This window comes from Dasypus novemcinctus, chromosome 6 (genome assembly GCF_030445035.2).
Source record: "Dasypus novemcinctus isolate mDasNov1 chromosome 6, mDasNov1.1.hap2, whole genome shotgun sequence".
Lineage (NCBI taxonomy): Eukaryota > Metazoa > Chordata > Mammalia > Cingulata > Dasypodidae > Dasypus > Dasypus novemcinctus.
The window spans coordinates 56,996,109-57,019,685 of NC_080678.1; the positions used below are offsets into that span (position 1 = coordinate 56,996,109).

At 38.7% G+C, this 23,577-nt stretch overlaps 1 protein-coding gene across 4 annotated transcripts in view; it reads left to right on the top strand.

The window, feature by feature from the left end:
* ATAD1 (ATPase family AAA domain containing 1) overlaps window positions 1–23,577 on the top strand; it is a 139,857-nt gene that overhangs the window by 26,789 nt on the left and 89,491 nt on the right. For 2 of the 4 annotated variants that reach the window (XM_004464527.4, XM_004464526.5), the window contains exons 1-3: window positions 2,982–3,100; window positions 6,705–6,879; window positions 22,503–22,601. In XM_004464527.4, the coding sequence (XP_004464584.1) occupies window positions 6,718–6,879; window positions 22,503–22,601 (261 nt within the window). In that variant the 5' untranslated portion in view covers window positions 2,982–3,100; window positions 6,705–6,717. Of the gene's footprint in view, window positions 1–2,980; window positions 3,101–6,704; window positions 6,880–22,502; window positions 22,602–23,577 lie in introns of those variants that run through there. The other 2 variants (XM_071215792.1, XM_058298844.2) reach the window with 2 other exon arrangements.

Sequence of the window (23,577 nt, forward strand, 5' to 3'; positions counted from 1 at the left end):
AGTTTGTCTGGCCTGGGCCTTTCCCCATGATAGCAATGAGAAGTCTCGTGTCCTGGAAACACCCTAGTCTCAAGCAAACTGTGTTCGTTTGTCATCTTTTTTTTTTAAGATTTATTTTATTTATTTCTCCCCCCTCTACCTTGTTGTTTGTGCTTGCTGTCTGCTCTCTGTGTCTGTTCTTTGCATGCTTTCAGTGCTTGCTCATCTTTTTTTAGAAGACACCAGGAACCGAACCCAGGACCTCCCGTATGGGAGGGAGGCACCCAAATGCTTGAGCCACATCTGCTCCCTGCTCATTGTGTCTCCTTGGTGTGTCATCTTGTTGCATCAGCTTGCCATGTCAGCCCATCTTCCTCAGCTTGCTGTCTTGCTTGTCTTTTAAGAGGCACCGGGAACTGAACCTGGGAACTCCAGTGTGGTAGGCAGGCATTCAACCTCTTGAGCCACATCTGCTTCCCTGTCACCCTGGTCTTTAGTGTGAGGCAGCTAAGGTTAGTCTACTTAAACTCAATGAATAGTGGAAATCCACTACTATCTGGAACTTCTCAGCTCATTTTCCTCACCAGTGGCTATGATTACCCTAGTGAGCTACTGTTTTAGTTTCCTTGGCTGCACAAGCAAATACCCTGCCAACGGGCTGGCTTAAAAGTGGGAATTTATTAGCTCATGTTTTTGAGGCTAGGAAAAAGTCCAAAACAAGGTGTCATTAAGGCAATGCTTTCTTCCAGAAGACTGGTGTTCTGGGGCTGGATGCTGGTGATCCTCTATCCTGGGATCTGTCACATGGCAATGCACATGTGGCCTCTACTGGTCTCTCCCTTCTCTACCAGGTTCTGTTGGCCTTCAGCTGAATTTCACTGTACTCATAAAGTCTCTAGTGGTAGGATTAAGACCTATCCTCATTGCTGTTGGGCCATACCTTAACTGAAGTGACCATCACAATGTCCTACTTACAATGAGTTCACACCCACAGGAATGGATTAAGTTTAAGAACAGGCTTTTTTCTGGGGTACATCCAGTTCCAAACCACCTCAGCCACAAAACTTAGCAGTTCTTTCCTTTAGTGATGCCTCCCTTTTAGCCCTGTCAAATTATGTCTCTGTAAGCCTCCTAAGCAATGAATGACTCAGTTTGAGGATCACCCCAAGGACCCTGTATAAAGTCTCTTCCAAGGCTGCTGAACACTGATGGCTTCTTTTGAACACTGTCCTAAAGTCTCCCAATTAATCTATTCTTCTCAAAAGTTCATCTCCCTTTCTGAATCCTCAGTCTAATACTCTTGAATCTACCTTATATCAATTTAAAACAATTTTTATAGATGCAGAGATACACACACATATATGAAACCTTATAGAAAAGGCATGGTTTTAAAACATAAACCAACTTAATTTTTTAAAAAGATTTATTTTATTTATTTCTCTCCCCTTCCCCCCCATTGTCTGCTCTCTGTGTCCACTGGCTGAGTGATCTTCTGTATCCTCTTGCATTATCAGGTGGCACTGGGAATCTGCGTCTCTGTGTCAGCTCTCCGTGTGTGTGCAGCACCACTCCTGGGTAGGCTGCGCATTTTTCACGCGGGACGGCTCTCCTTCCCTGGTGCACAGCTTGCGCATGGGGCACCCCTAAACAGGGGCACCCCTATGTGGTATGGTACTCCTTGCACACAGCAGCACTGCACGTGGGCCAGCTTACCACACAGGTCAGGAGGCCCTGAGGATCAAACCCTGGACCCTCCATCTGGTAGATGAATGCCCTATCATTTAAGACACATCCACTTCCCCACTTAGTGTATTAAATTTCCTTCTGATTCTTGTCTATAAGACTGATCATCATTTTAAAACTGTTAAACACTGATTTTCATCAACAGCAGTTAGGAAATCTTCCCTGTCAAATGTTTTAAATTTAGAAAGTTACAAGCAGAATGCATAATGGAAAACCTGCACCCCTTTAAAGCCTTGTGGCGTTTCAGTCTTAGCTCTTTCAACTAGATCTTTAAAATTTAACTGGTATTAAATTACTGTCTCAAGCAAGAAATGTAAAATGCAGAATTTGAATTAGACAGATATAAGGGCCAATGTAGTTTTGTTAATTATTAGGTGAATGAATTTAGGAAAGTTTCTCTCTAAGCTTTAAAAATTGCTCATCTATAAAAATGCAGAGAACAATGGCTACTTTAGAGAACTGTGGATTTTTTTGTGGGTATTTGAGATTATAGATGTAATACACATGACAACGCACTGCCTGACTCTTAACGTCCAATAAATTGTAGCTATTATCCCCAATACAGTATTAAAAGCTTTCTACAACGCTATCATTTTAAAAAAATTCGACAATCAGGATGCAGAACTCTTTAGCAACCAATGCTGCCCAAAGCCGAGAAACACTGCTTCGGCGGGGAAGGGGAACTGTCTCATAACTTCACAGACACCGCCCCCAGTTTAAGGAAGTGAAGCTTCCTATAACTGGGGACAGCGTCTAAGACCATCTTGACCCTTGACAGACGCTGTGTATTCAGGAGGCTCCGGCTTTCAGATTTGCTCCCTAGGGACCTCTTGTGTCACTTAGCTCATTCCGGAAAGAAGGGGTAGGAGAAAAAGGGAAGTCAACGAAATGCAAAACCTGTGACCAGATGCCCTTCCCTGTCCTAAATATCCAGCCATCCTGCTTCGGGGGCTCAGTGGTTTCTCCCAAGGATTTTCAGGCGCCACCCCCAGGTGTCTGAGACTGTAGAGGTGATAAGAGGAGCCCGCGAGCAGAGTAGTTACTTTATATGATAAACTGCTTCCCCAACGTTAACTGTAAGACTCTGGAGAGAAAGTCAAAGCCTAACAAATCCTACTAGCGGACGCGCCAGCTTCCCCAAGAGCCAACAGCTCAGCATGCAGGCGGTGAATTACCAACATTGCTACCAAGCTCCAGTTGAGGTTCCCTCCCCCAGCTACTGGTAAAATCCGGAAACACGCCTGCCGGAGGCAGCGAATTGCGCGTGCTCAGTGCGGGGGATGGGCCTCGGCCCCCGCCGGAAGCGTTCTTTCCCAGGCAGCATTTCCTTCCTGTGCGAAGGCGATTGAAGGTTCCTGCGGCTGTTTTCTGCCCGAGGGTGAGTCGCGTGTTCCCGCGGGGCCTCGTGGGGCGGGTGTAGGATCCTGTTCATCTCTCTGTGAGACTAGCTCGGATCGAAAAGCAGAGCCGGAATGGTCGCCTCGCCCTCTTTCCACATCCCACCTCAGTGCCGCTCCCCAGCGCTCCGCAGCCGATAGTGTGAAGAGGATTAACCTCCAAGGGCATCTGGGGCCTCGCCTTTGGTTTCTGGCCGGGCCTGGACCCTTGGGTCTTCGGCGGCTCTTTCTCTTAGACTTAGGCTATTCCCGAGGGAATCTCTGTAGGCAGCCGAGAAACTGCGGGGTCTTGGGGTCGCCCCGGGCGACCTCAGAACGGGAGTCCTAGGCGAAGGCGGCCGGAATGGGCGGGCCTTATTGCCGCACAGGCGCTGCAACAACCTTGTACAAAAGTGGAGGTGGTTCTTACCTGGGTACATTTTCGCGTATTGAATTGTGTTGTTTATAATACCTGTCCTCTATGTGAAGGTGATCAGGCTTTCATTGTCAGAGGCTATATTGGTACGACTTCGATGTCCGTGAAACTGGGACTTTGAGCTTGAGAAATCCTTTTAAGTACTGCAGTGATTTAACCCTCAGTCCTAAATCTGTCAATAAATTGTTCATTGACTTGGTAGTATGATTTCATACCCTGCATTAAAGACCCTAAAATGAAATTTTCTGGTATCATGTAATTCTAACAAATAACTCTGAACTGATTAAAGGGTAAGTGTTCTTAATGCTTACGTTTCAAAGATGTGAAAATGAAAAACGCCCGGGACGTGTAACTTCTGGTGAAGGCAAAATTACTACTCTTAAGGGTATGCTAGTCTTCCCCTCACACTCGAGTGTGCTATTTCTCTTTTTAGGGAAGACATTAGGGGAGAAAATTAAATGAAAATATTTTAATTACACTGCTTTAAGACAGTTCTTAGTTGTACATATTTGTGTATTCTTTTTGTTGATCCTGATGTTTATACAAGGTTGAAGTATCTTCCCTTGTTAGATTCATATGCAGCTTTTCTTGTATATTCTACTTTCATAGTGTTATTACTATAAGAGCCCAGCAATGCAGGTATATCAGTGCCATAGGAATGATAGATGAGTTGTACAATAACGTATGTATATACGGTTACAACTTAAAAAACAAGTAGAAGTTTCAGTTTTATTTCAGGATTTTGAAGTCATTAAAAAAGATAGATTACTTTTTAAGAAGTGAACCGAGGTCTAGAATACTGTGTCACAAACAATGATTTCAGAATAGGAAAATATATAATTTAACGAGGTTTTTGTGTCTTGACATTTTTTAGATAGGATTAATAATTGTTCCAATCTTGATAACTGGGATGTGCTGGTGACAGCCCTAATTGTTCTTGGTTTCAGCGAACGTCCAGTAGATGGCAGTCTTATCACTAACAACTCGAAATAAAGGAAACTTTTATTGGAACATCATTTGTTTTCACAGAATGCTAAATTAATAAACCTCTTATTTTGCCTACTGAGTTATTTTCATCCAGAAAATGATACCACACATTGTAACTGTATTGTTAAATTTACTCTGTTGGAGTAAAGGCTAGAGAATTAAACTTTTCACTTGTAAGAGAATTGGAATATTGTATAATCCATTTTTAGGAAGCCATATTAAGAGAGCCCACTTAGATTTATTATATGAGGAGAGAGTTTGTTTAGGTGGTTTCTTCATTCAATCTTAATTTTTTATAATTATACGATAATAATTCTACTTTCCATGGGTAGAGGAATTGAACCATAGCCATTTCTGTATACTCAGTAGGTATTATATATAGATACTAAATAAGTGCGTTAATAAATAAATCACTTGAAGTCCCTAGGCCAGTTTCCTATCTGAAATGAGAACTTTCAATCATTTGAGTTGTTAGTTAATTTTAAATAATTTATGATTGTGAAGTAAATGGCTCCTAGTAATGGAGAAGTGTGGGACGCTTGTCTTTTCTTCTGGAAATCCATCACAAGTCTGGTGGCTGCTCCATTGGAATAATTAAATAGGAGATTTTTCTGCAATTGGAATTTATGTGTTCAAAAGATGATTGTTGAATGGCTGTGTATGTGTGATGGTTATAAAGATAGATAGGATATAACCCTGGTTGTAAGAATTTAAGCTCCATGTCCAGAGTAGATACATCATCACCTAAGTTCGATGAAGATTTTTTTTTTAAAAGGTATTCTTGAGATAGTATATAGGGCCACATAAATAATATAGAAGAATAATGTGATCCGGAAGGCTTTGTGAAACAGGTAAAGTTTGGTGTTTGAAGTTTGGATAGAATTTGACTAATCTTAGATGGCAGGGATATAGTCCCTCTGGGATATCAGGTAAATGTGCTAGAGAAGAAATAACATGTGGTATTTTCAGATGCCAGGAAATACAGCAATTTGAGTTCTTACTGCAAGTGGTAAGGGTTAAAGTATTTAAAAGTGTTTCTTTGGGGGCTAAATTAGGATAGTCTTGGATGCTTGGGAATATATCCTGTAAATAAAGGGAAATCTTCAGTGTCTTTTGTTTAGGGAGGACTATATACTTGAAAGGAGGGACCGTACATAAGTTTAAAAATTGTTGGAGCTGTTCCAGAAGGAGGGAAGGAAGGAGATGAAGAGAATTTGTAATTGAGTAGTAGTGAGACAAGAAGCAATAATTAAAGATCTAGGACTATGGGATATTAATCTGTGCCCTAATTTGTACATATTCTAATTTATTCCTTTTTGCATGAATACATTATATATAGCTCCCAGCATGGTCTTGTGCTATGAGAGTTTAATGGAATTATTTTGAGGCAGAGATCCTATTTCCCAAAATGTGGTAGTAACCTCATGTCTAACAAGCTTATTTTTCTGGGTAGTTATTGCCTTAGACAGGGGAGTGTCTGTCTTCTCAAAATGTAACTGATTGATACAGCTGCTGTCCTTTTTTACCCTCTTATCTTGGTTAACTGCTATATTCTTGAGGTAGAGTTCTTGCTTCACATTTAGCTGGGTCACTTAGGAGCAATAAGATGGCTCAAAAAATTTAATATCATGTATTTATTGAGAAAATGGCATTTTGGATTTAAGCAGGCCCTGAAAGCCTTTAAAATGAGGTATGACAAAAAAACACGTTAGTTCACAGTTTGAATTTCACTGTCAAAAATTACTTGGTATACGTTACACTTGATAGAGGAAATCTTACCATCACATTAGGAAAGTATTTCATTTTTCGGTCTGACTTTCTTCAATTGGATTAGTGTTATAGTCATTTTTCTACACTTGCAGAAACAGTTTTTAAAAGCTGTCTAAAGGAATAAAAATCTTAAGGTATTTACTATATTTTTCAAGTCTAATTGTTCTCTACTTAAATTCTAATAATTAACTTCAGTTGCTAATCTCCCCATTCATTATTCCAAGAAGAGCTTTATGTTTGTTTACTTATATTTAAAAATTTATTTCTCATTAAAAGGTAAAAACTTTTATAAGGTAGCTAATGTTGAATTTCTTTACAAATTAGTTTTTCTTGTTTAGTTTAAGCTATTTATGAGTTTTCCAGTTTTAATGTATATAGTTATTAGCTAGTGACACTTCTGTTTGTTTTTTAAGGTTAACAATCAAGATGGTACATGCTGAAGCCTTTTCTCGTCCCTTGAGTCGGAATGAAGTTGTTGGTTTAATTTTTCGTTTGACAATATTTGGTGCAGTAACATACTTTACTATCAAATGGATGGTAGATGCAATTGATCCAACCAGAAAACAAAAAGTAGAAGCTCAGAAACAGGTATGATTGAAATGTTTGAAGATCATTTTTTCTTGTGGCTAGCAGATATTTTTCTACACAATAAATGTATAGTAGAATTATAAATTAATGGGGCGCTCTCTAAGACCCACATGAAAATTTTTGTTTGTAAATCATGTTTAATTTCATTCCTAACAAAGGATTAATTTAGCAGTTCATTTTTAACTATGTAAGTAACTTGTCAGAAGAAAAAGTTAGAATGAAAATATATTTTGTTGTGAGCATTCTCATTAGAATATTTTGTCAGCTTATAAATAATGAAATCTGGGTAGAATTTTTGAACATTCTAAGCAAAAGAAAATATATTTAGTAATGGAATACATTTTACTTTGTACGATATTTGTAGATAATGCTGACAAGCTGTCAGTCTTGGATGTGATTTGCAAACTAAACTAATGTTTAGTTTAACTAAAATCTAATGTTAAGGAGTTGCTAAAAATATTATTATTATTTTCTTCAGCTACTGTGTCTTGTGATCATTTCCTTATTATGCTGATATATTTGGTTTGGTGTCTACTCTTCCTCAAAAATAAAAGCCTTAAAGTAGTTTTTCAGATATTTTGTGATATTTGAGGTCAGGGGGTTCGTTTTCATGGATTTTAGGTTTCTTCTGTGACACTGAATCATTCAGTAAGCATATGTTGAGCATCCTAGCATATGATTGGTGCCAAGGATAAAAGATGAGTAAATCTTTTTCTTTCAGAATGCGTCAGGCTAGTGTGGGAAAGAGATGTGTAAATAAATGGCTGCTTGAATGCATAGCTCTTAAATCAAAAACAAATCAAAGCCACAGTTTCATAAATACTGCAGTAAGTGTATATTGGAAAAGCAGTTTGAATAGTTATGAGTTTCTGGTCCCTGGATTTGACTATAAAATAGTTGACTTGAAGTCATCATATTAGTCAATTCATAGCTCTCTAGGAAGTCTGACCATTGTAGATTAAAAAAAAAATTAATTTGATAATATTTTGTCAACCAGTGTGTTTACACTGGCTAAGCAAAGCTTCTTTATAAGTAGTTTTCTTTTTTTCCCCATTGGAATCGTGAAAGTCAGAGTAAGTCTAAGGTCATAGTGCTGAAATCATACCATTTTCAGCATTTTAAAAAGCAGAGGTGTCTTAAAGAATTTTGTCATTGTATTTTCTTAGCTTCTAGGAGCTACTGGGACACACACATGTAGAAGACATAAAGAAAGCCAAATATAAATATTAAGTAGTACATGAATAGAATGTCATCAGTAAGCCTTTATTGAAAACAATTAATATAGTATTGTTCTAAATACTCTGTATGTGAAGTATTAGATACTGTGTCTACCCTCATAGTGCCCTTCGGGGTAGGGAGAAAAGAATTGTCTGTGATAACATAAATTATAATACCAAATAGCTTATCCTAATTACCTATTGAGTATTGTAGACAGATACTCTGGCATTTAGAGAAAGAAGTAGTCATCAGTGATTGAGGCAGTTGAGGGTGGCTTTATTTATTTATTCCCCCCCCCCCCCGTCTGTTCTCTGAGTCTATTTGCTGTGTCATCTTCTTTGTCTGCTTCTGTTGTCAGCGGCACGGGAATCTGTGTTTCTTTTTGTTGCATCATCTTGTTGTGTCAGCTCTGTGTGTGTGTGGCGCCATTCCTGGGCAGGCTGCACTTTCTTTCACGCTGGGCGGCTCTTATGAGGCGCACTCCTTGCGCATGGGTCTCCCCTATGCGGGGGACACCCCTGCGTGGCAGGGCACTCCTTGCGCGTATCAGCACTGCGCATGTGCCAGCTCCACACAGGTCAAGGAGGCCCGGGATTTGAACTGCAGACCTCCCATGTGGTAGACGGACGCCCTAACCACTGGGCCAAGTCTGCTTCCCGAGGATGGCTTTATTAGAGAGCCTGGTCTCTAAGATAGAAAAGGAGAGTTTTAAATGGAAAGAAAATCATGAACAGACAGGTACACGGTGGGAATGGAAATAACAAGATCTGTTAAAAGAATAGTAAATACACTAGTAAGGTTGAAGTGGAGGGTTTATGTAGCTAACTAGTAGGACCTGGAGAAAGAGATGTAAGGGACTAAATGATAAAGGGCCCTGAGTATGAAGTTAGGAGACAGAGTTCTTTGTCCTTCATTAGTCCTTTTAGTTTATTGGTGGGCAGCAGAGGCTGATAAATTCTGCATTTCAAAACTGTCCATCATCAGCTGAGAGGGAGGCATACTTTTTTGCACCTAGTATTGTTCCATTTCACAGTATCTTAACAGTGTTTAAAACATCCAGGATGAAACGATTGTTTTGGGATTTGCTTGGACAGTGGCTATAGCTTCTTTCAGTACCTGGCCAACTAATAATATATGCTGTTAAGTCAATGGTAAACTATTAAAAATTTTAAAGTAGGCGAGTGATACCCAAAGCAACATTTTTTTTTTTTCAAAGAGAAAGAGTCTGTACAAGCAAAGGGGGTCCCTGGGCTTTGGCGACCCAAATACTGCCTCCCAAAGCAATATTTTAAAGATAATTCCCATTATATGGAGGAATTGGAGTCAGGAGAGACTAGAAGCAAAATCACTTGGTTATAGACTACAACAGTCCTGGCAGAGACCTAAAAAAAAGGGAGTGATAAAAGGAATGTAATAAGTGAAATAGACTTAAGAGAGTAAACACAGGAAAGACTTTCTGATGATGTGGGAAGAAAAGTAAAAGGACATCTTACAGATAAAGCAAAGATTTGTCTTGATTTCTCAAGGACTCATCCTATCATTTATAGGGGTATGGATACTGATAGGTATGACAAGTTTATGGGAAGGTAACTTTTTTTTTTTTAAAGATTTATTTATTTATTTAATTTCCCCCCCTCCCCTGGTTGTCTGTTCTTGGTGTCTTTTTGCTGCGTCTTGTTTCTTTGTCCGCTTCTGAATTCGTCAGTGGCACGGGAAGTGTGGGCGGCGCCATTCCTGGGCAGGCTGCTCTTTCTTTTCACGCTGGGCGGCTTTCCTCACGGGCGCACTCCTTGCGCGTGGGGCTCCCCTACGCGGGGGTCACCCTTGCGTGGCACGGCACTCCTTGCGCGCATCAGCACTGCGCATGGCCAGCTCCACACAGGTCAAGGAGGCCCGGGGTTTGAACCGCGAACCTCCCATATGGTAGACGGACGCCCTAACCACTGGGCCAAAGTCCGTTTCCCCTTTTTTTTTTTTAAGATTTATTTTTATTTATTTAATTCCACTCCCCTCCCACAGTTGTCTGTTTTCTGTGTCTTTTTGCTGTGTCTTGTTTCTTTGTCCGCTTCTGTTGTCGTCAGCAGCACGGGAAGTGTGGGCGGCGCCATTCCTGGGCAGGCTGCACTTTCTTTTGCGCTGGGCGGCTCTCCTTATGGGTGCACTCCTTGCACGTGGGGCTCACCCCTGTGTGGCAGGGCACTCCTTGTGCGCATCAGCACTGCGCATGGGCCAGCTCCACACGGGTCAAGAAGGCCCGGGGTTTGAACCGTGGACCTCCCATGTGGTAGACAGACACCCTAACCACTGGGCCAAAGTCCGTTTCCCATGGGATGATAACATTTGACTTGGACATGTTGAATTTGCATTGGTGGTAGGAATCCAGGGGAAAATGTTAATCTAGCAATTGGAGTTGTAGGTCTAACTCTCAGAAAAAAGGTCAGTCCAAGAGGTATGTTTCCTTTTCAGATACTCTTCAGTAAGTGGAGTCATTAGAGCAGTGAATCTCAACTTGGATGGGGTAGACCACAGGAATATGCCTGTGTATAGTTGTATCATTTGTGGGGTTTTTACTGAACTACTGCCCCACCTTCTCCCACTAAGATTTACACATTCAAATATTTGTTGAGAGCTTCTTATATATTGTGTCACTGTGATAGATACTGATGACTGTACTGCAAGTAATGAGGTCTCTAAAGGAGAGGTGATAGGGCAAGAGAAGTAGTAGGCTCAAGTAGTGAGTCTTGATATGTTCCCTAATTTAGAGAATGGAAAGATGATGTGAAGCAGTAGAGAATGAATAGGTCAGTATAGGTATCTGGATACCCAGATTGACCCTTCTGTAAACAACTAAACAAGATAAAATATTTTTTTAAAAATTCTTAAAGCTATTAATGAGCTAACAAGAAAGTAAGGAATTCAGGCCAAAAACTTAAACAGAAATTCAAAGAAGTAAGCTGAGCTTGACAGCCAGCTTTCACCTTGAGGGAATTTGCTGAATCTACTGAATTTGAGCGTTTTTTACTAACCCTAAGGAAACAAAAAGTACAAAGCCTGTCCAAGAGGAGTCTCATAGAAGATACCCCCATGAATCTAGGATGCCAAAAGACTATATCTTCTGTGTAAGGGTGAAATGAAATGTAATTAATATTCCAACTGAAGATAAAAAATTTCTTAAGCCCTGTGCTTCCTGAAGAGACATATATATACAAATACAGAATGTAGATATAAAAAGGTGGAAGGTGGGAAATGGACTTGGCCCAGTGGTTAGGGCGTCTGTCTACCACATGGGAGGTCCGCGGTTCAAACCCTGGGCCTCCTTGACCTGTGTGGAGCTGGCCCATGCGCAGTGCTGATGTGCGCAAGGAGTGCCCTGCCACGCAGGGGTGTCCCCCGCGTAGGGGAGCCCCACGCGCAAGGAGTGCACCCTGTAAGGAGAGCCGCCCAGCGAGAAAGAAAGTGCAGCCTGCCCAGGAATGGCGCTGCCCACACTTCCCGTGCCGCTGACGACAACAGAAGCCGACAAAGAAACAAGACTGCAGCAAATAGACACAGAGAACAGACAACCGAGGGGGGGGGGGGATTAAATAAATAAATAAATCTTAAAAAAAAAAAGGTTGAAGGTAAAAAGGGAAAGTGCATGTACCAGGCAAATACTAACCTAGAAGAAAGCTTGATCAGATAAAAATAAACTTTAAGGCAAAAAATAATATAGTAAAAACAGGGTTCACTACATAATGGCGAAAGATTCAGTTCACCAGGAAAAAGTAGGTACATACAAATATAGAAATATTCTGCTGTAGCCTCAAAATGTATACAAAGCAAAAAATAGACATTTGTTGTCAAGGGAGACTTTTTAACATTTCTTTCTATTGCTATATCAGATTTTTTAAAAAACCATGCAGGGTGTGTAATGATGTATAATTTAAGCTGGAAAAAGGGCCTTTAACAGTAATAAGCCCATAGAAAACGAAAATATGAAAATAATAAAGATAAGATAAATTAAGGAAATAAATGAATATGCATTAGAGGAAATCAGTAAAACCAAAAGTTGTCTTTTTGAAAAGGCTAATAAAATTGTTAAATTGACGAAGAAGGGAAGCAGATGTGGCTCAAGGGATAAGGCCTCTGCCTTATCACCCTGGAGGACCTGGGTTCCATCTCTGGGACCTCTTGGTGAAAAAGAAGAGGAGTAAGTGTGCCTGTGCAGCAAGCCAGTCCTTACATAGCAAGCCGAGTGCCCATGTGGCGAGCTGAGTGCCTATGCAGGTGCCCGCGTGGCGAGTCAAGTGCCCACGTGGTGAGCCAGTGCCTTTGTGGCAAGCCGAATGCCCGTGCAGCAAGCCAGGTGCCCACACAAGTGAGTCATACAGCAAGATGATGATGCAACAAAAGAGAGATGAAGGGAAGAGTCAAGGTGAAGGGCAGCAAAGACCAAGACCTGAGGTGGTGCAATTGACAGGCAACCTCTCTCCACATCAGAAGTCCCTAGGATCAAATCCCGGTGAATCCTAGAGGAGAAAGATGAGAAGAGAAGACAAAAAAGAGAAGAGAAATAGAGAAGATCACACAGCAAATGGACACAGATAATATGTTATTACATAGAAAGCTAAAGAAATTATTTGAATAAACTAATAGGATTATTGAGGTTAATAGGATTGGATACAAACTCATAAAAATTGGTTGTTTCTGTATATCAGCCACAGTTTTAAAAAGATACCATTTAATACAACTAATGTAAAAAACTTATGAACTGTAGTTAACAGTAATATTGTAATATTCTTGCATCAGTGGCAAAGAAGGTACTATATCAGTGCAGAGGATCAACAATAGGAGGATATAGGGAATTGTGGGACTTATCATTTTCGAATAATGAAAACATTCTAAAATCATCTGAGGTGATGACAGCACAATTCTGTGATGAAACTGAGATTCAGTGAGTGTACACTTTGGATAAATTGTACAAGGCATTGGACTGTGTAACACAGAGAACCCAGGGTAGTTGATGGACAGTGGTTAACAGTACAAATATGAGAATATTTTCTCATGAGTTATAACCAAATGTACAGTACCAATACATGATGATAATAGGGTGATTTAGGGGAAATACACCAAATATAAGCTATAGAATATAGGTAGCAGTAATATTCTAATGATGATCTTTCATCATTTGTGACAAATGTTTCACAACAAAGCAAGGTGCTGGTGGTGGGGTGATGTGAGGGAGTCCTGTATGTTATAATAATTGTTTTGTAAGCTCACAACTTTTCTAATTAAAAAAAAGATACCTTTTTATTTAAAAGCTGGCAAACAGGCTATTTATAGAAAAAATTATGAAACTATTAAAGCCTTAAATTAAATACAATGCAAATAATAATACAACCAAGCTTTTTTTGTTGTTGTTTTTTCCTAAAATTTATACGGAGGAATAAAAGACAGATGAGCAAACATGACACTCCTGAAGAACACAGTATGTGTTTATGGGGGGTGGGGAGAGGAATTTGCCTTAACTAATATCAGGACTTATGATAAAGCTATAGTTATTAAAACAATGTGCTATTGGCACAGGGATGGGTTGACAGTGTAACGGAATATAAAGTCAAGAAACAGCAGACCTGTGTGTAATATGGAAACATGATTTATAACAGAACTCACTTTGCTTTGAAGATTTTTAAGAGGAGTACATGTATTTATTGAATACCTACTATGCCAGGCATTCTTCTGGGCTGTTGGGATTCATCCCAATTCAACAAATTGGAAGGATTTATTATAAGATATATAAAATATAAATCACAAAAAGAAAAGATTGAAAAGTTCACCTACATTAAAATTAAAATAATAAACCTGTGTGACCCTGGACAAAGTGTTAACTTCTCTGTGCCTTGGTTTTCTTAATCTGTAAAAGAAGAATATATAATAATGTCTACCTTGTTTAGTATTGGAATTAAATTAGTATATGTAAAGTGTTTATAACTGCTAGATGTGTGCTATCTTATTTTTATACTATAAAAGATGTGTATCAAAAATGTATAAAGAATGCATATGACTCAGTAAGGAAAAAAACAAAAAATGGGCAGAAAACTTAAATAGGCATTTTACAAGAAGGGACTCTTGGTCAATAAGTATATGAAAAGATGCACAATTTCAGGAAACAAGGAAATGCAATTTAAATCACATTGAAATACCTTTTTATACCTATCAGATTGCAAAATGATTTGTCAATATTTGCTGGAGAGAATGTTGAATAATAGGAACATATGTACTGGTAGGAATATTTATCAGTACAACCATTTTTGGAAGATAGTTTGGTATTATCTAGTAAAGTTGAAAATGTGCATACTCAATGACTTTAAAATTTTACTTTTGAGTATATACCCTGGAGAAATTCTTGTAATGGGAGACACATGTGAGAATGCTCATAGTAGTCTGTACACAATAGGAAAAAAGCAAGAACCAATTCAAATATATGGATAAATGTTGGTATAAGCATGCGAGAGCACACTATTGAGCAAAAAAAAAAGTGAATTACAGTTGCTCAACAATCATATGGATGAATCTCAGAAAAAAGATGTTGAGTGAAAATAAAAAGTGGTAGATGAGTACATACAATATGATTCTATAAAGTTCTGAAACATACAAAACTAAAACTTAGATACTCAAACATATGGTTAAATTATAAGGAAAAGCAAGGAATGGTTAATACCAAATTTAGTATGGTGATTACCTCTGACAGGTACAGGATATATTTGGAGAATGATTCATGGGAGACTTAAAAAATAATTTTCGTTTTCTTAAACCTGAATGGGTATTGGTTATATTATGGTTCTATATATTCTCTTTATCTGTCTTATTATTAATAATACCACTTTAAAAATTAAAAACAAAAGAATGGCCAGGAGCGTAAGAATACAACAGGATAATATAAGCTGCTAGTACCAATTTTTTCCCACCCCAGCACATCTGAAATACACGAAACTCTGCATACTGTAATAGTGGTTCATTGTGGCAATGATTCTCAACTGATAGGCCTATATTCTGGGAGGAAATGTCAATTTGGGGGAGTAGACCTATATTCTAGGAGGAAATGTCAATTTGGTGGAGTTGGGGTGGTGAATATAACTGGAAGAATCTCCAGAGTTGATTTGATTGTACCTGTCCACACATTGACTCCCATTCTCTGGAGAATTACTGGTGTAAAGTCATCAAAGCCAAGGGAGGAGAAGTTTGCCAAAGAGAATTGGTTGTAAATGCTGTTTTATAGGGTGGTCAAGGAGAAAGAGAGGTGGTAAGAAATGGGATCTTAAAAAGTGACCAGTGAATTTAGTGACTAGGCAGACATTACTCATAGAGAGAGCAGTTTCCATTCAGTGGAAGCAACGAGTGTAATTTTAGATGACATAGTCATTCTAGGGTTTTCTGGGGGGAAAGTAAGGAAGAAAAGGGAAAATCTAGTGGAGAAAAGAGGGAGAGAGACTGCCAGAGAGGATGTATAGTGGATGGAAGTAGGTCCCAGAAGAACCAAGAGGAGTTGAGATCAGTAGTTACAGGAACATTTTAAGGTACAGTGAATTGTTTTATCCTCAAAACAAAAAATTAACAGAAGTGGATGTGGCTCAACTGATAAGAGTGTCCACCTACCATATAGGAGGTCCAGGGTTTGATACCCAGGGCGTCCTATCCTGTGTGGTGATCTGGCCCATGCGCGGTATTGCGAAGCGCAAGGAGTGCCATGCCATGCAGGGGTGCCCCGCACATAGGAGTGCCCCCCACATAGGGGTGCCCCACACACAAGGAGAGCCACCCTGTGTGAAATGCGCAGCCCGCCCAGGAATGGTGCTGCACACATGGAAAGGATGCAACAAGATGACACAAGATGCCGCAACAAAAAGAGACACAGATCCCCGATGCAGCCTGACAAGAATGCAAGTGGACACAGAACAACGCACAGCGAATCAACACAGAGCAGCAACAGGGTGGAGGGAGAAGGGGAGAGAAATAAATAAAAGAAATCTTAAAAAAACAAAACAAAACCATAAAGGGGAGAGGTTGTGCTTAAATACGAATGGGATAAATGTGTGATCAGTGTTTAATGAGATAAATCATTATGGATTATGTAGCCTTAGGGCATAGTCGTAGAAAGCATGAGTTTATTTTGAACTCAATTGTTTTGTTTTTATTAACTTATTGCACATTGCTCCACAAACTGGTGGCATATAAAGTTGATTGGTGGCATTGAACCAGCACTGGTGATAGAGCTGACCTTCATAACAAGAAATATAAGGGGCCTGTCATTGAAATAATGACTCTGTAATCTACGCCATTTAGGAAGTCAAGTATTACCAGATGAGGAATAATTTATTTGAATAGAAAGGAATTAAGGAACTAGATAGAATGCATTGAGGGCAAATATCAAGTGTGAATGTGGGAGAAGAGGAAGGTATGGTTTTTTTGGTCAGAAAGGAGGAAGAACAATGAATTTAGAAGCTTAGGTATAGGACATTCTGAGTATGCCAGATAATCATTGGGCCTCATGTGAATTTAAACGCAGTACAGTTTTGAGGTATAGTTAAAAGGATGAAGCTGCCTTCAAATCAGGAACTGTAACCTGGAAGTTGTCTTATGTTGGATTAAACAGAGGGTTTGTAGGTAATATATAGGCCAAAGCCAGGAAAGCTTCCAATCTTGTAAGAGGTGGAGTATTTAATTAGTAGTATGTAGAGAGAAGAAATGGTTTTAGTAGTGTTATACAGGGATGGATTTTTTAGGCACATGCTATTAGTTGGATCATATTTAGATGTAGTAGGAGATTGGGAAGACTGTTACAAAGTTTTGATAGGTATGTCTGATGTAAGTGGGTTCAACCTAATTGGCATATAGAAAAACGGAATCTCAAGTGTATTTAAAATAGGCTTTAAAGCACAGGATAAATAAGTTACACTTGATCTACTGTATATATTTACATATACAATATTTTATTTAAAATATTTTCACTAATTTTCCTGCAAGTGTGATACAGTAATCAAAGGCCAGGAAAATTTCAATACCCAGAATTCTTCATACGCATGAAGGTCACATACTATAACCTTAGTTAACTCAATGTCTTCCTAATTTTAGTTCTATAGTTAGACTATAGTCTTCAAAACTTCATTTCAGTTATTGAGAGACATAATAATAGCAAAGATATTTTGTGAAAATATTGAGAAACTAACTCTAAACTGCCAGGTGTTTCTAAAAGCAGCCATTACAGAATGTCATTTGGAAGAGCTAATACTTGTTAACACCAGGAAGCTATTGTGAGCTATACTACCAAACAAGTGGTTTTCTATTTTTTTTTTTAATTTTTATTTTTTGGGGGTACTGGGAGCCAGAGATTGAACTCAGGACCTTTGTATGTGGGAAGCCAGTGCTCAGCCACTGGGCTACATTGGCTCCCCTGAGTTGGTTTTTTTATTTGTTTGCTTGTTTGTTTTTGTCTCTTTGTTTTTAGGAGACACCAGGAACCGAACCCAGGACCTCCCAGGCGGGAAGCAGGTGCTGCCTGCTTGAGCCACATCTACTCCCCAACAAAAAGTGGCTTTAAAGGCTAGGATTTGCTAGAGCTGTATCCTAGAAAAAGCTGAAGTAAATATGGAAATCGATATAAGAAGTCAGGAAGGAGCAAGCATTTAGTGTTGCCTGGGTAATCTAAGGTGTGTAGAAGGAAAGTGATAAAGAACAAAAGGAAATTTGAGGAGGAAAAAAACTCCTGCATTGAGGAAGAACTCAAGTGTAGTATTGTGTTTTATATACAAGCATAGTAGAAGAGTACCATAATACAAAGCCATTTACCCAATTTCAGAATACATGTTGTAAAATTGGAGGCAAAGATAGGTGTTTAACCTTGAAAGAGAAGATTGCTGTCTCTCTTCATGTCTTGGAAAAGGTTTTTTCCAGAGTTTAATGTGTAAGTTTGTGATGAGGGCTTGTTTACCAACTATATAATTACTCTAATCCTTTGTTACTTTCTATTTAAATGCATTTTTAAAAAGCTACCAGTGGGGAAGCGGATTTGGCTCACCTGATAGAGCGTCCGCCTACCATGTGGGAGGTCCAGGGTTCAAATCCAGGGCCTCCTGAACCATGTGGTGAGCTGGCCCATGCACAGTGCTGATGCATGCAAGGAGTGCCCTGCCACTCGGGTGTCCCCTGCATAGGGGAGCCCCATGTGCAAGGAGTGCGCCCTGCAAGGAGAGCCACCCCTCATGGAAAAAAGCGCAGCCTGCCCAGTAGTGGCACCGCAAACACGGAGAGCTGACACAGCAAGATGACACAACAAAAAGAGACACAGATTCCTGTTGCTACTGACAAGAACGCAAGCGGACACAGAAGAACACACAGCAAATGGACACAGAGAGCAGATGGAGGGGGGAAGTAAATAAAAAATAAAAATCTTAAAAAAAAAAAAAGCTACCAGCTGTAGACCTCAGGAAACAGATCAGAGGTTGTCCTAGTTTCTGACCTAAGTTCATCTGTTTTTTTCATTGACTTGTTATTGGCACATGTAACTTTCTAAAATTGTTTTTCCAAAAGGACAATCTTATGAAGTTTTTAGAACCTGAATAATATGGATATTATCTGATACCATTTTCTTTTCTGTTATTCTTTTCCCCCATTTCCTCCTTCTTCTCTTAAGGCAAAAGTATTAGAAGTTCACTCTTCTCCATTTCTAGACTAACTTCTTAATATATATACATATGTATATGTATTCTTGGCAAGGTAACAAACGCATTTACTTGGGTCTGAAATTGCAATTCAGGGAACACAGATTCAGGTAGCAACCCAAATCATATCTCATCTTGGCATTTCCAGGCAAGGGTTTTTAAAGGAAAAGAAGATTAGACAAGTTTGTGTTTGGTGGATATTTGGGGTACTTTCATTATCCTTTACATTAGATAGTTAACTGGGTTCTTTATCATGTGGTTTGTTTTATGGCTCAGATGTTCTTGAGTGTTTTGAGGAACATCTTCTGCAGATCGTGATATTTGGCTGAGACCTGCCTAAGAGTAATCTCCAGAATGACCTCCCAACTCTATTTTTAAATCTCTTAGCCATAGTAACTTTCTTATGTTTTATTTCTTTTAACATTTCCCCCTTTTGATCGAGATCTTTCTCTGAAAGCACCACTGATCAACATTTGGTATTAATCCCTTGATGCTAGGGAGGTTCATCCCTAGGAGTCAAGTTCCACATGGGGTGGGGGGGGGTGCTTCTTTATTAAAAAAATAATACTTCACATGGAGAAAAAATAAAATAGCATAAAATGGTAAAAATTAGTATTAGACAGTTAAAAAGATGAATATAAAATTTAAAACTTCTCTCCTACTCCTGACTTGGCTACTGTTTTCCTTCCGCCAAGACAATAAGCGCTTGGAGAGACCCACTTTAAAAACCAAATAAACATTGGTAACTGGAAAAGACTTTCACACAGCTGTGAATGATAAAATGATACATGATCATAAATCATTTAAAAAGTGGTCCAATTACAATTTTTTCTGTTGATACATTTGAAAAATAGAGGCTTGCTTATAGCTGTCAAAGCTAGACAATTGGATAACTTGTTAGACTGTTTGGTGGTAGTATGGGTATGTTTTTGGTGCTTTCTTTTCATTTATTTCATTGTTAACCAGTTCTTCTCTCCCAAGTGAGATAGTGTTTCAGCAGAACATGAGCTTTTAAATTAGACAAATCAGGGTTTGAGCTCCCTTAATACCACTTCCCTGCTGTATAATCTTGGCAATTCTTTGAATTTCTCTGACCTTTGGCTTTCTTATCTGAAGAATGAGGATAATAACAGCTACCCCTCAGAATGATTTTAAGGGTTGAATGTAAAGTACCCAGTACCATGTTGGGCATGTATAGGTACTCACTAAACATTAATTCCTTTCCCTTTTCTGTTAATGTTATATTATTAGGGTAACCTAAAGACTTATTGTTAAAACAACTGCTGTTTTAAAAAAGAGATCCTAAGTTAACTTGACCACACGGCATTTTCTATCTCTATATAAAGTAAATAAACTAGTTGATAATTTTTATTTAGGAAATCCCAGATATAAGTAAAGTCTTTATTTTACTTATACCACAATCTAGGCAGTTGTGGCCTAGAGTAAAATTTTTAGATGAGAAACAGCAGTGTTTCTCATCTGGGCACTGGTAACATTTTGGGACCAGATAATATTGTTTGTGGGGTTTTCCTATTGCCTTGTAGGATGTTTAGCAGCATCCCTGCCTCTACCGACACTAATTGCTAGTAGCACCCTCAATCCAAGTTGTGACAATCAAAAATATTTCCACAGGGGAAGCATAGAGACATTGAAAGGTGAAGAATTTTCTTGTCTGTCTGTTTATTATTATTATTATTACTGAAATAATGAAAATGCTCTAATAATGATTAAAGTGATGAATGCACAACTATGTGATTATACCAGATGCCATTTATTGTTTACTTTGGATGAATTGTATACTTTATTAATATGTATCAATAAAATTGATTTGTTTAAAAAAAAATCTGGACGTTGCCTGATGTCTCCTGGGGAGTAAAATTTAGAACATGACTTAGAACACTGTGTGAGATGGCTTCACATTTATAGCGACATCATGAAAAAGAAGAGTAAAGTTATTACAGATGCTAAAATAAGATCTTTCATAGCTGAAAAATAAAAGATTTAAAGATGTGAAAGAGAAGATGTTTATGAGAGAAAAAGGTGACTTTATCCTTTGATTCAGTAATTTTCAAGAGAGATGGGTGAAGAGGAAAAATGATTTGGTTCATAGCACTTTTTAAAAAAGCTATTACTAGGATATGTCCTTATGATCAACACACTTTTATCCAATCCCCTAACTAATCATTAACCTATATGATGTGGATTTATTTTTAGGTCAGTAATACCTCTCACAGGAAAATCTTATATAATTAAATGCGCCTTACGAAAATGTGACAAAATTTAAACATGATTCATCAAGAATACCTTCGTTTCTAAAATGTTCACTTAATTGAAATTTGAGTGCGTTATGTAGAGATTTTTAAAGACTATAGTGGTCACAGACACTCCCCCCTCCGTCCCCACTCCCATCTTATAATTGGGAAAGCCAAGGCAATATGTGGTAGTTAAAAGTATGGGTTCTAGGATTATACTGCCTGAGTTCATATCTTGCTCCTACCATCTGCTGATGTTTAACCTTAGGCAAATTACATAGTCATGCTAAGCTTCAGTTTCTTTTTCCATGATAGTGGAAAAATTGTACCTACTTCATAGGCTCGCTCTGAGGATTCAATGAGTTCACTTAAAATATTTTGGCATAATATTTGGCTCATATAACGTTTGGCACACTTAGTAAATGTTTATCATATTATTGTTATTTTTATTTTAATTGAAAGCTGTTTCATTGCTTGAGCCCATATAGAGGTTTTAAGGATAATTTTGTCCTATTCTGAGAATATACGCAACCTATACTTTTTTAAAGATTTATTTTGTTTATTTCTCCCCGCCTTGTTGTTTGCGCTCGCAGTCTGCTCTCTGTCAGTTTGTTGTGTGCTCTTCTTCTTTTTAGGAAGCACCGGAAACCAAACCTTCTTTTTAGGAGGTACCAGGGCTTTCCATGTAGAAGGGTAGTGCCTAATCACAGGGAGCCACCATTGCTCCCTGCTTGTTGTGTCTCTCATTTTGTTTCCCTATTGTTCATCTCATTGCATTATCTCACTGTCTTGGTCATCTTCTTCAGGAGACACTGGAAACCAAGCTTGGAACCTCCCATGTTGTAGGTGGGTGCCCAGCTGCTTGAGCTACATCTTCCCACAACTGTACTTCTAATTCAGAATTTTTATTATCTCTTGTTGCTTCCTGTCACGAATTGACTTTGACTGAAAGGGCCTGCATCTCAGAACAATTTGGAATTAGATACCTATTGTAGATACCCAAGTATTACAGTTTGAAGGAAGTTGGATACGTGTTTCAGATGAAAGAAACACCAATTATATATTCTTACCTCCTTACCTATCCTTAATCCCTCAGTCTTTCATCCTGAGGTTTAACCTGCACCTTGCATGATAATCCTACTAGGAAAGAGAAATCAAGGTGGGCTCTAGAGTCTCATTGGAGCTGTGGGAAGTCCATATCTCTTCAGTCAAAAACCCTATTTTCTTATTTCCCAAGGGTTGGTTTAAATTGCCCACTTTTCTGTGGCATGTAGCTTCAAATCTTTTATTTACCCTAAAGGCTCACTATGGGGAAGAAGAAGATTGAGCGACCTGGAACAGCCCTGGAAAATTTTTCTCTGTCTGTTCCTTGCTCTTTAGATTTCATAGATAAGTGTTTTGAAGTGACAATAACTAAATATCAAATTAAAGGAGGTTACTTGTTTTTTTACCCTAGGCAGAAAAACTAATGAAGCAAATTGGTGTGAAAAATGTGAAGCTTTCAGAATATGAAATGAGTATTGCTGCTCATCTAGTAGATCCTCTTAACATGCACGTATGTATCTTTAATCTTATTATTATTATTTTTATGTAGTTAGTGTCAGGGGTCCCCAAGACCACACTTAGGTTCAGTGATTGGCCAGGAGGAAGCACAGGATTCAGCATAAGGCATACTCACAATATGATTTATTACAGCAAAAGGATACAAAGCAGGCTCAGCAAAGGGAGGTGGTGCATGGGGTGAAGACTGGAGAAAATTGGTTGCAAGCTTCCAAGCGTCTTCTCCCAGTGGAGTCACCAGGACACATTTAATTACTCCAGCAACAAGTTGTGTTAACATGTGTGAGATGTATATCAGAGAAGCTCATTATAGACTCATTGCCCAGGGTTTTTATGGCAGGTTGGGTCACATGTGTTGTACCCTCTTTCTAGCATGTACCAAAATTCTAGACTCCTAGAATGAAAACAAGTGTTTATCGTTAAACCATATTGTTTGCAGTTCAGCCTGACTGAACTGTTATTATAGGGGACTGGTGGGTACCCTCCTTGAAATATTAAGTTCCCAGTGGTCAACCTTGCAAGCAGTCCTTTCTGTAAAGACAGCAAGTTGAGACGTATGTTAACTCTTTTCTGCCTACATTTGTTGAGTAAAACTTGTACATTTATATATTTGCCTTTGTGACATATAAAATCTACCGCTTTAAGTATGTGAATATTTATGTAGTTGAAATATAGACTTCTATGATATGATGTGATAGAATACAGAATTCTGAAACCCAGCTTTTCTCTTCATGGTTTGGCAAATAGTTTCCTCTTTGATCTCAGTTCCTTAATGTAAAAGTTGAACCAGCAGGCTTTCCTAGCTTATGAACTAAAAAAATAAACAAGCTTTGCCTATTTTAATTTTAAGAGTGTTTCCTTTATTTATTACTTAAAAGACATCCCATACGTTTTGACCTAGTTTTAATTTTGATTAATGAAATTCAGAAGTCCAGTTTGGTGGGTATGAAACTTATTTCTAAAATTCACTC